General features: G+C 40.4%; 1 protein-coding gene across 5 annotated transcripts in view; it reads right to left on the bottom strand.

Moving 5' to 3' along the window:
• scospondin (subcommissural organ spondin) overlaps positions 1-14,056 on the bottom strand; it is a 132,784-nt gene that overhangs the window by 104,225 nt on the left and 14,503 nt on the right. For 4 of the 5 annotated variants that reach the window (XR_004570838.1, XM_034234658.1, XM_034234690.1 and 1 more), the window contains exons 2-21: positions 13,871-13,945; positions 13,370-13,778; positions 13,075-13,159; positions 12,216-12,425; positions 11,494-11,576; positions 10,578-10,748; positions 9,140-9,363; positions 8,843-8,945; positions 8,178-8,336; positions 7,869-7,954; positions 7,459-7,584; positions 6,616-6,772; positions 6,235-6,484; positions 6,009-6,150; positions 5,746-5,872; positions 5,095-5,267; positions 4,774-4,992; positions 4,515-4,680; positions 3,596-3,848; positions 1,960-2,170 (exon numbers count right to left, since the gene is read on the bottom strand). Coding sequence is in view for 4 of the 5 variants with exons in the window: in XM_034234658.1 (XP_034090549.1) it covers positions 1,960-2,170; positions 3,596-3,848; positions 4,515-4,680; positions 4,774-4,992; positions 5,095-5,267; positions 5,746-5,872; positions 6,009-6,150; positions 6,235-6,484; positions 6,616-6,772; positions 7,459-7,584; positions 7,869-7,954; positions 8,178-8,336; positions 8,843-8,945; positions 9,140-9,363; positions 10,578-10,748; positions 11,494-11,576; positions 12,216-12,425; positions 13,075-13,159; positions 13,370-13,400 (2,976 nt within the window). In the remaining variant the exon portion in view is untranslated. The remainder of the gene's footprint in view (positions 1-1,959; positions 2,171-3,595; positions 3,849-4,514; positions 4,681-4,773; positions 4,993-5,094; positions 5,268-5,745; positions 5,873-6,008; positions 6,151-6,234; positions 6,485-6,615; positions 6,773-7,458; positions 7,585-7,868; positions 7,955-8,177; positions 8,337-8,842; positions 8,946-9,139; positions 9,364-10,577; positions 10,749-11,493; positions 11,577-12,215; positions 12,426-13,074; positions 13,160-13,369; positions 13,779-13,870; positions 13,946-14,056) is intronic. The other variant, XM_034234675.1, reaches the window with a different exon arrangement.

The raw sequence follows: 14,056 nt of genomic DNA, 5'->3' as shown, positions 1-14,056 counted from the left end.
TTTCATGTTTCAGGCTCGAAAATGACATTCCCAGAACAAATGACCATATCTTCCCTTCTAAAAGGGTTACATTAATAATCTTTTTTCTCAAAGTAATGATAAACCTGTGAGTTGGATGTAGAAAAGTCAGAATCGATATATGTTTTTTTATTTTAAAGACAATTCAGATTGAACATGGTAAAAAACTGTAAATTATAGTGTCCGTCCAAAAAAATATGTTGTACTTATAGTGAAAACTAACCTTGGATGATGGGTTAGTAGACTAAAAGCTTTAGGAATCCAAAGTACAACATATAATAAGTACCCTGTGTCAAGTTGATGCAAAACAAGTGATATTTGACCTTTTTAGACAGATTTAGCCAAAAAAACCCTCTTCTGGGGCCATTTGGGTGGATTTTCCTTATCTCTGGCCCCCCTTCTTCGATTTAGACATGTGACATCTCTTTCTGACCGTTAGAGCCAATAGAATCGAAGGGAAATCGTCCCACACACACTCATGTTAAAAAAAATTGCGTATTTGTGCATTCAATCTTTCTACAGAGCGTAGGAATGGCCTGCTCTGATATTTTAAAACGGAATTAGATTATCAGAACATTTCAAAGGGGACACAGACCCATTGGATATTAACCTATGGATTAACTACAGCATCGTTGTTATCGTTTTAATGCCATTGAAGACCAGTTTTGACCAGACAAAACCAAGGTAAGCCATGTTAGCGTTGTAGGCTACCTAGCGCCACATGTTTTGATGTACGTTTTTGTTGATAACGTCGCGAGTTTGTATCTTTCAGTGTTGAGGTGGGCACCGTTAGATTCTGTGTCTTTATGATCATAAACGATGTGTTGGATGTGCAGCTAGGATAAGTAATTAAGGGAGCTCGGAGTGATTTTCGACGGGCAGTAATAGGTTAGCATTTTTCGCTCGGGGCTAATTCAGAGGCTCACTGTTAGCATGGTGTGTTTTTTTCTTTTTTTTTACATGAAAAAGATCAGTTAAATTAGTTTTTTCCCGTTATATGGATATAAAATATTCATAGTTTATTAAATATGAAGGTTCCTTAGACGTTGTTTCCTGCAAATGACGCGATTTCGGCCCCGGAACCGGGTCCGTGGGGCTTAAGAGGAATTATGGCAAATTTATAGTTAAATTAGACAACCGGAGCAGAACGTTTTAAATTTAAGCTACAATACCAATATTTTTGTTTTAACTTAATATATCATTTGATTACTGTAATACAGAATATTACAATTACTTGAAAGGAAGAGCATGAATGTGGATGTGTAAGCCATGTTTAACCAAGCTAGTAACAGCTAACAATAGCTTAGCTTTATGAAATAAAATAAAATAAAAACATTCAAAACAACACAGTTATCTCAATATGAACATGCCACCACCTAAAACTGCTTTCAACTATTATCGAATAACAGTGAATGAAATTAGTAACAGTCTACAATGTGGAAGGTTCTGCGCAATGTTAATGATAACGTTAGCACCTAGCGCCTTCAGCTTTAGCATCTTTTTCCTTGTCATTATTTTGGTTTTCAAACGACGATTTCATTGTTCCAGTGCACCTCCTATAATTTCCAGCAGCTCTTTTCAGCAAAAACTCTTAAGACATACACAGTCAGCTTACTTGTCCAAAGTCGAACAGATGAATTTGGCAACTAGCAATAATGCTAATGTTGCTCTAAAGTAACTGACTGTGTCATTTAGTGATACTGTATGTTTCAAGCCCATGCTGCCCCCAAGTGGCAAAAAACGAAATAAATCCAGGCAATTTCAAGCAAAGCACTATGAGGAGCTCACTCTATAGGTTACTGCAACATTGTAATGTAACAAAGCCATTGTTGATGATATCCCTACACTTATCTCTGCCTGCTATGAATAGTCTTAATGTCTGATGTGAATAGTTCTCTATTCTTAATATTTCACATTTAAGTAATTTGAGTTTTCACCCACTAGTAGCACAGTTCCCTGGGGACAGACGCAGCCAGAGAGGGGCTCTCTGCAGCCCGTCAATGCGACACTGGACCCCTGCTGCTGGCCAGGAGGGTCCAGGCTGGAGCAGGTGAGGAGGCAGGAGCGTGGAGAGTAGACCAGAGAGCCTGGACACTGGTTCACCTCCTCACAGCGCTCCTGGGTGCAGTTAAACTGCCCCTGCTCACACACACTGTGAAGGGAGAGCAGAAACATCGACTCAAATTAATTTAGTTTGTATTAGGTGGTAATAAAAGGCCATCTAAGCTTGTTTAAAATGCGTATTGAAAGACCATGTATTAGCAAGAATCGTGTTGTATTGAAATATCATCAATACATAAATGACACAGATTGGGATAACTGCATGTTAGGTTATGTTGGGTCGATACAGTTTCACTTTTTAGCTACTAAACTCTCAACAGTAGCTGTAAAATGTTATACGGCACCAACACAGTTTTCTATGAGGTGTGATGAAAAACAATTCACTGTACAGTACATCACCTTTTTATATCAGTGTAATCATTATCAAATCCAAATGTACCATTTCCTCATAGCAATTGATCAGGTCAATGATCAGTGCAGAGACACATCAGAGCAGTTTCAACACAAGGAAAATGAGTCAGGCAGAGAGAAAAGTTCTACTGCTATGACTCAGTCATTTAGAAATTACGCAAACCAGTAGAGCGATGATCATTGTGGTAATGTAGTGAAGAGATGCAATGAAATCAACCTATCCTGTATCAGGAAGCAGGAACATAGAGGGATTTCATCGAGGCTCTTGCACCACAAGGGACTCGCTGTGGGATAACATGCTCTTATATACCTATACTGTTAGCACATATTACCCTGCAATGCATGAATTACTTAAAGCAGAGGTACATGTTAAAGTTAGGAATTGTAGACTTTTAATGTAGTTAAAGCGATAGATGTATCTGGAGAACATAATTGAAATTACTTCTTAAGAAGGCAATGCATTTAAATCCACAAATGAAAAGTTATACCACACAAACACACACTGTCACAATGACCCCTGACCTTTCACATTGTCTTTAAAGACACACAGTTCTGGATTTGTTAGTGCCTAGCCGACTTCACTGGATCTTCAATACAAATGTCAGGGGTTTAAGACTTTATCAGCACTTGATTTGAGAATATTTACGCACCCCATGGGATCAAAGCTCATTCAAAAGTACAATTAAAATATTCATGAAACTTTGCTGCTAATATTTTATTATAGCTGCATCTCTACTGACAATGAAACATGCTGACTACTCCGATCTTTATCACTACTACTATTTTTATGATGTGCTGTAAAAATATGTGCTGTAAAAATATGATCTATGCAATTGTGTCACTGTTTTTGCACTGATTTAGCCTTTATCATAAGTAGTATATCAGCTACAAGAATTATGTTTTGGTTATACTTTTATTCATTCTTTAATGTAAATTTGATCATATTTTCCAATTAAACCTGGTTCTATGAATATGTTAAAAGTATGGCAAGCAGTTTCAGTCAAGAAATGGTGTAGTTAAAAGTAAAATGATATTATTTAGGCCAAGGAGTCCCAGGTTTGAACACATTTTGAATCCCATTCACATGTTGTTCAGGAGTACATACCAGGTATTACAGCTGTTCTGTATTATCGCCCCAGGCCGGTATGTCTCGTCTCCTTGCACACAGGGGCACATGGTGATGGGCACACACTGGCCCTGGTGGTCCTGCATTAGTCCCTGTGGGCACTGGCAACCAGGAACACACATCTTAAGACTCATCTCACCCCCACTGGCATCGCAGCTCCAGCTGTCTGAACAGCAGCCCCCACAGGCACGGCCACATTCCTGGTACACCTGCCCCCCCGAACACTGGACAGCTGGTAACAGGAGAGGAGGAACTTCAAATTACTGTAGATTGTTACATTTTTCTAATCTGCAAGAACAACTTTGGACACTTTTACAAACTCATAACCATAGTGGACATCCTGGAATATTGTTTTTCATTAAGTACTTTTACTCAGGTACAGTAAGTCCAAGTCTGAGATGCTTTTTTTAGCATTTTTTGACTTTCGTTACTGATTAATTTGCAGATAAAACATTTAAAATCCTATAAGGAGGATGTAAGTTTAGCCTTTACATGTTCATAATTTAACTGTAATATGTATTTTCTAAGTGTAATAATTATTATTTGTTGTAATATTTCATGCGTGCAATATTTAGTCTTTTAGGAGGAATAAACCCGTTATTAGAAAGCCACTTGTGTCTGCCTGTGCTTCGAGGGAATTACAGAGGATGATACAAAACAATAGACATAATAGGGTCAATTGCATTCAGCTACTGCAATGTACATGATACTCCATCAATGATAATAATATAACCACTAAAGAGCCCATTTTACTCTACACTTTTACTATATACTTATTATACTTTTCTTTAACTTAATATGCACATTTTCATGATTGATTCATGATCGTAATATTAGTATTTATACTTCAGTAAAAGGTTCTCTACCACTGCACTTAAAAAATAGCCTCCTCACTTACGGCAGAAAGTGTGATTCCGCCACTGGACGTTGACGCCCTCCTGGGCGCAGTGTCGGGTGTAGGCAGTGAGGATGGTGCAGTGACAGGCCCTCTGTGGAACGCAACCACAAACCTCCAACAGACAGAGACGGAAATAAGGCTCCCGCTCCACCACGTCGTGACACACCTACGAAATCAGAGAAGGCATGTGTGAATAAAGACAGAAGATAAACTAATTCCTGAGATAGTAGGAGATTTAAAACACTCAACTGCAAACTACCTGAAAGACGGGGCTGTGTATGACGGAGCACACTGTCTCTGCGTACTGTCTCCTCTGGGTGTATGTGGTGCAGGGGTCAGGTGGAGCTCCTTTTGGTAGAGCGCAGTGCTCTGTCGTGAATTTGCTCGCAAACAATGACACACTGTTCTCCACATCTCCCTCTGGGGTGGTGAAGTCATCATGCTGGTTCCAGGTCAGCGTTCCACATAGGCCGCGCACCTTGAATACACCATTTTGGCACATGTTTTTAGTATCAGAAATGCGGTTTCAACCAATTTGGGAGAGGCACAACTGAAAGAACCATATTAGGTTAAGGGTCACCTTATTTGCGAAGCCAGGTTGTAGGGTAATGATGGCCAAAGGTCCATCTAGGTGCCAGAGCAGCTGGGCTCCAAACGCCTGGATGAGGAGAAATGAAGAGGAGGCCCTTCGCACAACCAGGTCCCCCGTTACCACAGGCAACGGCTCCCTCTGGCCATTCAATGTCACTGTGCCTGGAAGGAACAATACCAACTGTAAGCTATCAAAAGACAAACATTTAAATAAATATTCTCACAATAGAAAAAAACGTTTAAAGAAGTTAGTAACTTTCAATAATTACATTTAATTGAATGGGTTTTTCAGAAGAAGTTGCATCCAGGGTGCGAGTGTGTTGAATTTGAAAAGTGTTTTACTTTAGTAAATGAGTTGAACATACACCCTAAAGATGATTTAACAAATGCTAGAGCATACAGTAAGAGTAGAGACATGCACCAAAGAACTTGGGAATTTCAGAGTCTCTTTTTTGTGTGTGTTGATCATTTTGCTTCAGGCAGTTGAGCCTTAATTAATCAAAACAACTTTGAGAAGCATCAACGCCGAGAGATACTTATAATGATGAAGACAACAGGGCGTCAATATTAGTCATGTTGACCGTCCCTACTAACAAATATAAAATGATAACAGTCAGGTTGCAGTGTGTAACCAACTCACCAGTGTCTGTGATGATGACTGTGGTGCGGAGTGCTGTGACGGACATCTCCTTTAGACAACCGAAACCACCTCCGGCTGCACACTCCCCACAGTGCACAGTCACTACCAGCTTCCTGTCAACAAAGTCCTAAAAACATGCAGAACATTAGCTCAAAAGAGAAATGGCTGCTCAAAAGAGAAATGGCTGCACACAAATTCATCTAATCGTGTAATAACACTTAACTGTAATTAACTGTGCATGGTTTGCTTGTTGAGTATCTCACCTCCACAGCAGTGAAGGGACAGTCTCCTCCCTGTAGTGAATACCTCTTTTTGTCAAAGGTGGTCACCTGTAGCCCCCCCATCAGGGTACACTGGGCTGAGCACTTCTCCCCAGTACACTGCCACTGACCTGCCGTGCAGACACTGGGATGATAAAGAATAAAGAGAAGGATGGAAAGTGAGAAAATTGGATCACTAAATAAAAAAAGATATAGGAAAGACACTTACCAAGTGTTGCATCTCTGCTGTATCTTATCCCCTGACTGGTAGGTGCGCCTGCGATGGAAACAAGGACAATCGTCCCTTTTCAGACAGAGTCCCTGGTGAAGGTAGAGTCCCGGTGGACACTCACAGCCCCCCACACACTCCTCTCTGCACTGACCCATGGCTGCAGGCCCGGGGGGCTGGGGAGACACACAGCTGGGGGGACAGGAGGACACACAGTCTGAAAACACCTGACCTCTGGGACAGACACGACCTGGAAAGACAGAGCAATGAGTAGGAAACAAAGTTAAAGGATGTTGTTTTGCATATTTTAGCATGATGTGTCCTGCTGACTGTCTTGTAAAGAAGACTGACTCATATTAATATGTTTTGACATTTTTTTACCACATAGAGTTGCTGTTCTCCAGATAATGATGACATGTTGCTGAGCACACTCTCTGGCATAGCTGGCCAGGGTGTCACACACTGCTGAATCCCTCTCTTTGGGTGGCAGGCTACAGTACAGGTAGAGACAGGTGTCTATGTACGCTTCTGGGTCCAACTGTAAAACACACAGACACATATATGGGTTTTTGAACAATTCATCTATACTATAGCTTGCAAAAACAATTTACTCCAACATAAATGTACAAATCCTGTGCACGGTGGCTTTGATCAAAGGACAGACAGTGTATGAATGATCTTTTAGTGCATTGATAAACAGAACAAGCAGGGACAATCTTTACAAAATACATGAACAAGATATGCTAACATGTTTATTATGCACTGCAATGTTTTATAATATAAACAAGTCTAGTCATTATTGTTGGCAAATAAGTCAGATACTGTAGATGTAAGCTTTGGAAAATAGCCATATCTTCATAAATGATTAACCAGTGAGATATTACACCTTCTCATTAATGGTGAGTTTCAGAAAGATAATTCAAAAGTACTTTCGGGCAATGTTAATATATAGGTTGAACTAAAACCATTTATTCTGCGAATGATACTAAGCTGTTACTTCCCATGTAGTCATTACAGTTAAGTTCTCTTTACGAATGCCCGATGAGTCGAACCAATCCAACCTATTTCTTGGAACTGCTCTAACAATTGGCACTTGGTAAATGATTTACCTTTAGGAGAATTTTGAATTACAGCCCATTGCAGACTTGGCTTTCAAATAAATTTGATAAGAGCATCTATTGATAAGGAAAAGGACAACTATGAAGTAAAGTATGTGTGTCTGACCCGGGGATGGCAGTGTGTGAAGGGGGTTTCCAGCAGTTGGTGACACACTGACTCTGCCCGCCTGCGTAGGGCAGGGTCTCCTGAGACATCACAGCTGTGGCCAAGCTCTGCCGCATCACTGCAATCCTGAGGGAAGCAAGGGACACAGAGAGGCTCAATTAATGAGGGTGAATCTCATTAATACACGTTACCATTCATTTTGTGTACAGTCCACACACAACTCTGCATTTATACCAAAACAGCTCCTCAAGCCATTTATCTCCAGCAGCAGAATTTTTAGCTGATTTTCTTTTTCAACATCAGTGGGTGTTCAGTGAGCACAGATTTCTCCTTAAAAAATTAAACTCATAACAAAAATCTATAATGTTGCAAAAAAGTGAAATACTCATTCAATGCATTCAGTGTAGTACTTCATTCTGCTGGTCAGGAACTTTCCAGGAGTTGCCGAAGCTAGCGGCGTACTGGGACACAGTTCCACCCATTGTGGTGAAATCATCTATGGCACCAAGACACAAGTAGGTTACGCATTAAAAGTTAAAAGAGTTAGGGTTACCTAAAAACAAGATACAGATACAGGTATAGAAATAGCCCTGCAGGTCGGAAACAGTAAAAAACAGTAAACAAATATTACTTGACTACATTGTGACCCTGGGATGTGTGTGTGATTCACATTATGAAAATACATTTGTGTGCGATTGTATCTATTGCACTTTACGCACCGTCAGCGTTGTTGTTGTAGACTCCGCAGAGCCCCCTGGTGGCGGCCAGGTGCTCGGCGGTCACTGTCAGATACACCGTGTTGGTCAGGTCAAACTTTACTCTCACTCCCAGGCCGCTCTCCACAAACACAAAGTCCCCCAGCCAATGAACACTCACTCCTGTAGGAAGTAAAACCATTGTACATTTCTACTTTGCTGTACAAAATTGTTGCATTGTTATAAAGTCGCTGACAGTATTTGTAGATAAAGAAAGCTGGTACCCAGTATGTAAGATCAAATTACTTGTCAATGGACTCAAGAGGAATAAGGAGATCATGTAATAAATAAGCTTATTATTACAAATACAGTCAACAATTGTATGTAAACTATAGAAACAAACTGTTATAATACATATATAATCTTGAATGATGATGGTATTATGTTAAATTGTTATTTAAAAGATCTTCTTGTACTGAAAGACAAGTAGATGCAAGGCACATACACAGACCTAGATTTATCAGTCTTCTTTCAATAGGCTGTGTAATAAAATGTGTTTTTGTTGCTCCAGTGCAGGTACTGATGTGTCAGGATTTAACATGACCATTTTACCATGTTGCCTGGTTAATAATGACAGACACAAATGAGACTAAGAGAGGGCTTTAGTGACAGCTCGAAAAATACTTTACCATTTTGGAAGAGTGGTTCTCCATTTGCAACAGGAAGGTTGTTCAGCGTTAAGTTCTTGTGATGAATTGAAACCAAATCCAGACCCATCATCATCCTCAGAGCCTGAAAGCAAAGGGACACATACTCATCAACATTTATGTACATGTGCACAAAGAAAGTCAAACATGTCTTCTATGGGCACCCAGGTAAACTCGTCCAATGTCACTGCCACTACAATCAGGTGGTTGGAAAAGTCTTAAAAGAACAATACTGTTTCATCACTTCCATGAACGATGTTAAATGGCCATATTTCACACCTTACTGCAGTGTCCTCTGCCGTCACAGGCTGTACTGATGTAGACTGCCCAGGTGCCATCAGTAGACGCGGCCATGAGGTAGGTGCAGCTGCCCTGGAAGTGGAAGTGCTTCCTGTCAAAAGTGCGGTAGTGGGCTCCACCCCAGGACATGCAGGTGGCCGAGCTCAGAGGCACCCTGACGCTCCCCAGCAGACCACCACGGACCATAGGGGAGGACTGGGAGTCTGGAAAGGAGGGGGAGGTAGTGAGTGACGGTTATGTGATATCAAATACAAGCAATGAGCATACTTTAAAGGTCCCCTATGATACTTTTTTTCGTCAATATACTCAGAGCTGGGGTCGTTACTCAAAAAAGTAATATATTACATATTACTTTTTAAAAAAGTAATATATTACTTTACTTCGTTACTCTCTACAAACGCGTTACTTGTTACTTTACTCGCAGGGCCGCCCCTCCCTACAGGCAGATCACGCAGACTGCGGAGGGTGCTTCATTTTGCGGAGGAAGCCTCGTCTGAAGCGCAAATGCGGCGCACCTACAGTGTTACTCGTTACTTTACTCGACATCCTCACTCTGGATTCGGAGGTCCTCCTTAGCTATCAGCTTCACGTTTCATGTTTATGCACTGCATGTGGACGCGCAAGTGGCGCAAATGTTATGTAAATATAAACCTGCGGCGGAAATCCCTCTTGTCTGTCAAAGGGAGAATCTAGTAATTCTGTATGTTAGTAGGCTAACTGTAGTGTGATTACTGATTTTATAAAAGTAACGAAGTAACGCGTGTCGGGCAATGTTAGTAACTGTAGTGTGATTACACTACATTACTCCGTTACCGACAAAAGTAATATTATTAACACCCAACTCTGAATATACTATAGTTCTCAGTTATACAAAACATGTCTCTGAAGTGTTTGGCTCGAAATATCCAACATATCCAACATTGTAGCATCCCGTAAACCCCTCTGTTTCAGCCCTGTTTCAAAAGTGCTGATTCTGGGTCTGTTACTTTAGATGAAAATAAGGAGCCACTCCCCACGACCCTCTGCGAGATGATTGGTTACAAAAACACAATGGTGCTCTAGGAGGAGATTCAGGTGATAAGGTGGGCGGGGGTTACCTTGGTTGGTGATTGGCTAACAGTTACACAACCCTAAAAAACATTATGACATCACAAAGTGGTAAAGATCTGATCAGCTCATTTTCAGACGGGTTTTATATAAATGGATCAGGACAAAAAGAGAGCGAGTATTTTTTCCTGAAACTTTCAGAATCTCTTTAAACAGAGGGGACACATACTGTATGTATGTATAAAAAACGTGAAAATGTGGATTTTGTATAATATGTGACCTTTAAAAAAAGATAATAAATTCACTGCAACTCGTCAAATATTTAAAAAAAAACATGTAAAAACGTGTATGTTCATGGATACTCTCTTACCAGGAAGAAGTGTGTAGGTGCATGACAAGCAGGTCTGGTCGGACGCATTCCTCCAGCTGAGCCCCCATAGGCTGCTGCAGCACTGCTCCATCGGCATGAGAGAGGCGTTATGAACACCAGGGAACGCATCACAACTCCACGTGGAAAAGCACTGGCCACGTGCACCCACACCTGGGAAGTAGAGAAAGAGAGAAAAGGTTAGAAACATGGTTGAAGAACGTAAATAGAGGATGAGGGTTAGAAAAAATTATCGCTTTGAAAAAAATGTATCTTTAAAGTACTTTTCAAATAGTGAGTGGTGTGTTTTTCAATGAATCCATTCAATGATAATGTTTTACATTTTGACGAAAGTAACTAACAGTAACATATCTACAGTAATGTAGGGTGTTTCCTATTCAATTTTGGTTGATTCAAAGTATTTGTAGTAATTTGTAGTATTTTTTAAGCAGTGAAAATAAGCATGAGCTATTGGCTTTGGTTACAATCTTTGGTTACAACCTTTGGTTAAACTAGTTATTAAAAAACCAATATGTCAAATATGAATGTTATACGCTGCTTCATTTTGAGTAAAGTAATTCCCACCCGTCCCTCTAAATCTTTTCGTTGTTTCCATTTCCCCTCATCAACCTTGAGTAAATAATTGGTCCATTTTGCACCTTCCATGCCAGGAAGTCCTCTGTACCTACCACCGTCTATGTACTATGTTGCTTACCCTGGGAAATGTACCTTTGTCTGTACCTTATTTAAATCGAATAAAATAACATTATTTTTCTTTATTATCGATTTTTTCTTAATTATGATCTCATATTTAGTGAAGTACAGTAAATATGTCTAACTTGTAGACATTTGTAGTCAGGATATAATGTTTAATTTCAGACGTTTAATCAGAACAGATTACTTTGATTATTGTCCTTACCCTCAGAGCAGCGTGGTCCGCCCCAGCGCTCACAGCAGGCCTTCACTGTTTTGTTCACCATCAGGTTCTGTATCTCTGGGAGTCTAGGATCCACAGACACAGCAGGGGAAAGTAAATATACTCACAATACTGCATCACTGCAAATGTTAAGAAGAGTGTTTTCTTCAAATTCTCCTTCTTTTGGAATACAAAAGCGTATATTGTCCAGTGCTCTGAATTGATTCAACAAGTTTCCCTTATTAAAGCAAGTTATTGGATACTTACACACCTTGAAAAGTAAAATATGTACCCCAACTAACCAAATGGAACTTTTAAGAAACATCAAACATTGTTATAGAGAAATGTCTGCCTTTTATAAAGCCAATCAATCCTAATCAAGTTATTTCAACATGAGGATGCAACATGCACATAGGATCCTGCTATTCTCCCTTGACCCACCACCACCAAACACACAGGGGCCCTTCATAACCAACAGGAGTCACTGTTGGCGCAACATGGTTATGACACCTCGCCACATTCCCACCAAAACACCTTGTCAATGGAGAAAATGTGATCTGGGAACATGTTTCAAAGTGGCTTTTTCATCTGATCCACAATGGCAATACTATGTTAATCCTTAAAGCTTTTTCATGTACTGATTCACCGTTAGTGATCTTGTTTAACAAACATTCGTCCAACCTTAGGTACGAAAATACATTTCACTGACAACTCTTTATACTTACTTGTACACGAAACAGGATGCCTTTGGACCCTGTTGTTTGTAGTACAGTGCGATGCCATCGTCACCTCCATGCTTGCCGCGCATCCTGTCCACATCTAGTCTCCAACCCTGGGTGTTGAACTGATACACCTCTGAGCAGCTCACTTCAAGCTGCAGACGTGGGGAAAGAACCCGCTCCACCCTCTCCTCCACCGTGTGTTCACACCAGTGTCTGGAGCATCAAACACAGTTGTAATGCCCCCTTGTATTTTAAAGTGATCTGTTTAAATCAAGTTCCTGAATTCCCTTTAACTTCTGTTCTCTACTGGTATAACAGTCCTCATTATAAAATACTTAACAAGACAAAGATAGTAAGCAATGTGTTATTTGATAGTGAAAATGTAAATACTCATCCAGTTTACTTAAAATACGCCCGCTTACAATTCTTAAAAAGGTGCCTGACTGATTTAGTACCCTGATACAGCAAATAGTTTAGCACTACATTATATTCTCATTAGCCACAACTGCAAATTACTTGCATGCACACCATTCTAAAAAAGATACATTCATCTATTTAGAATTATCCTTCACCTTACAGATCCACCTTAAATATTGATTCTTATGTGAGTTTTGGATTTTAAACGTCTACTGCAACAAGTATCTCTAATGAACCTGAGTTGGGCCGATTGTTAGGGCTCTTTTGAAGCATTATCACTAAATGAATGTACCATTATTGTGCTGTTTCAGTGGTTTACACTGTGATATCTGGTGAATTTAGCTCATTACGGTTGTCACATATTATCTTTCTCACCTTCCTCATGTTTATACCCGACTCTACTGTCTACAAAATTATCTTAAATGTTTACTGGTCTCGTGCTCACCCCATTCCCATCACTGTCTGCAGTCCAAGCAGAGTCAGTAGAAGGGTCTCCAAGGCCCTCTGCTGAATGTTTCTGTTAAACGTTCCTGTACAAAAGTTTCAGTGCAAGTATTTTATAAATCAAGTAAAAAAAATAAAATCAACCTAATTTCTCCTGATATTTAACTATAAATGACTGAAAATGTTTGATCATCATATGTTGTCATTGTGAGTGATCAAACAAACCCATCTAAAATTCCTTAAATGTTACACCTTTTCTATAATTCTTGCTGGTACAATTAAAAAAGTGCACTTACCTTTGAAGTGCTTTTGGGAAATCTGGGCCATTATAAATCCTTGGCCTGGTAATCAATATTTAGCTTTTGTTCATTCACTTTCCTTGTTTTCCTTTATTATTTTCCATGTTGCTCCGTCCAACAGCATGTAATACACTTCTCTGTGATACTTTGCCTTATGGGGGGAGCGGAGCCCCAGATGCAGCGTTTTAAATGTGGGGGTCGACTCATGGGATGTACAGCACCTGAACCTGCTGCCATTGGATACAAGTGGTAAGGTCACAGCTGGATGGGCAGGCATTGGTCCCCCGACCTGTGACGGACACATCCACTGACCTCGCCCCGTCAAACATTACAGGACACTGGAGGTGATGGCGGGGGTGGTGGAGCCTCAGCCACAGAAGAAAGAGATGTTTGTCAGAGTCTAATCCTGTAAAGAGAGACGTTTCGGGAAGGATGATGGGGGAATTTATTCAATGAAGCTTGTCAACAGACATGGGGACTAAAGGCTTTTAAACTCACCAATATCCCAAGTCTGACCTCCTGACCCCACAGCGAGGTGGCCCAAACACAGCTGTAACCAGGGTACATGTTAGCCTGAGCCCAGAGGAGGGGAAGGAAAAGATACTGATGTCACAAGGGTAGGATTTAATGGTATAGGCAAAACAGTGCGTCATAATAGACTTCCCAGCAAACTCTTCACTTGAG

This window comes from Gymnodraco acuticeps, unplaced genomic scaffold, assembly GCF_902827175.1.
Source record: "Gymnodraco acuticeps unplaced genomic scaffold, fGymAcu1.1, whole genome shotgun sequence".
Lineage (NCBI taxonomy): Eukaryota > Metazoa > Chordata > Actinopteri > Perciformes > Bathydraconidae > Gymnodraco > Gymnodraco acuticeps.
This window is presented reverse-complemented; position numbering and strand designations above follow the sequence as displayed.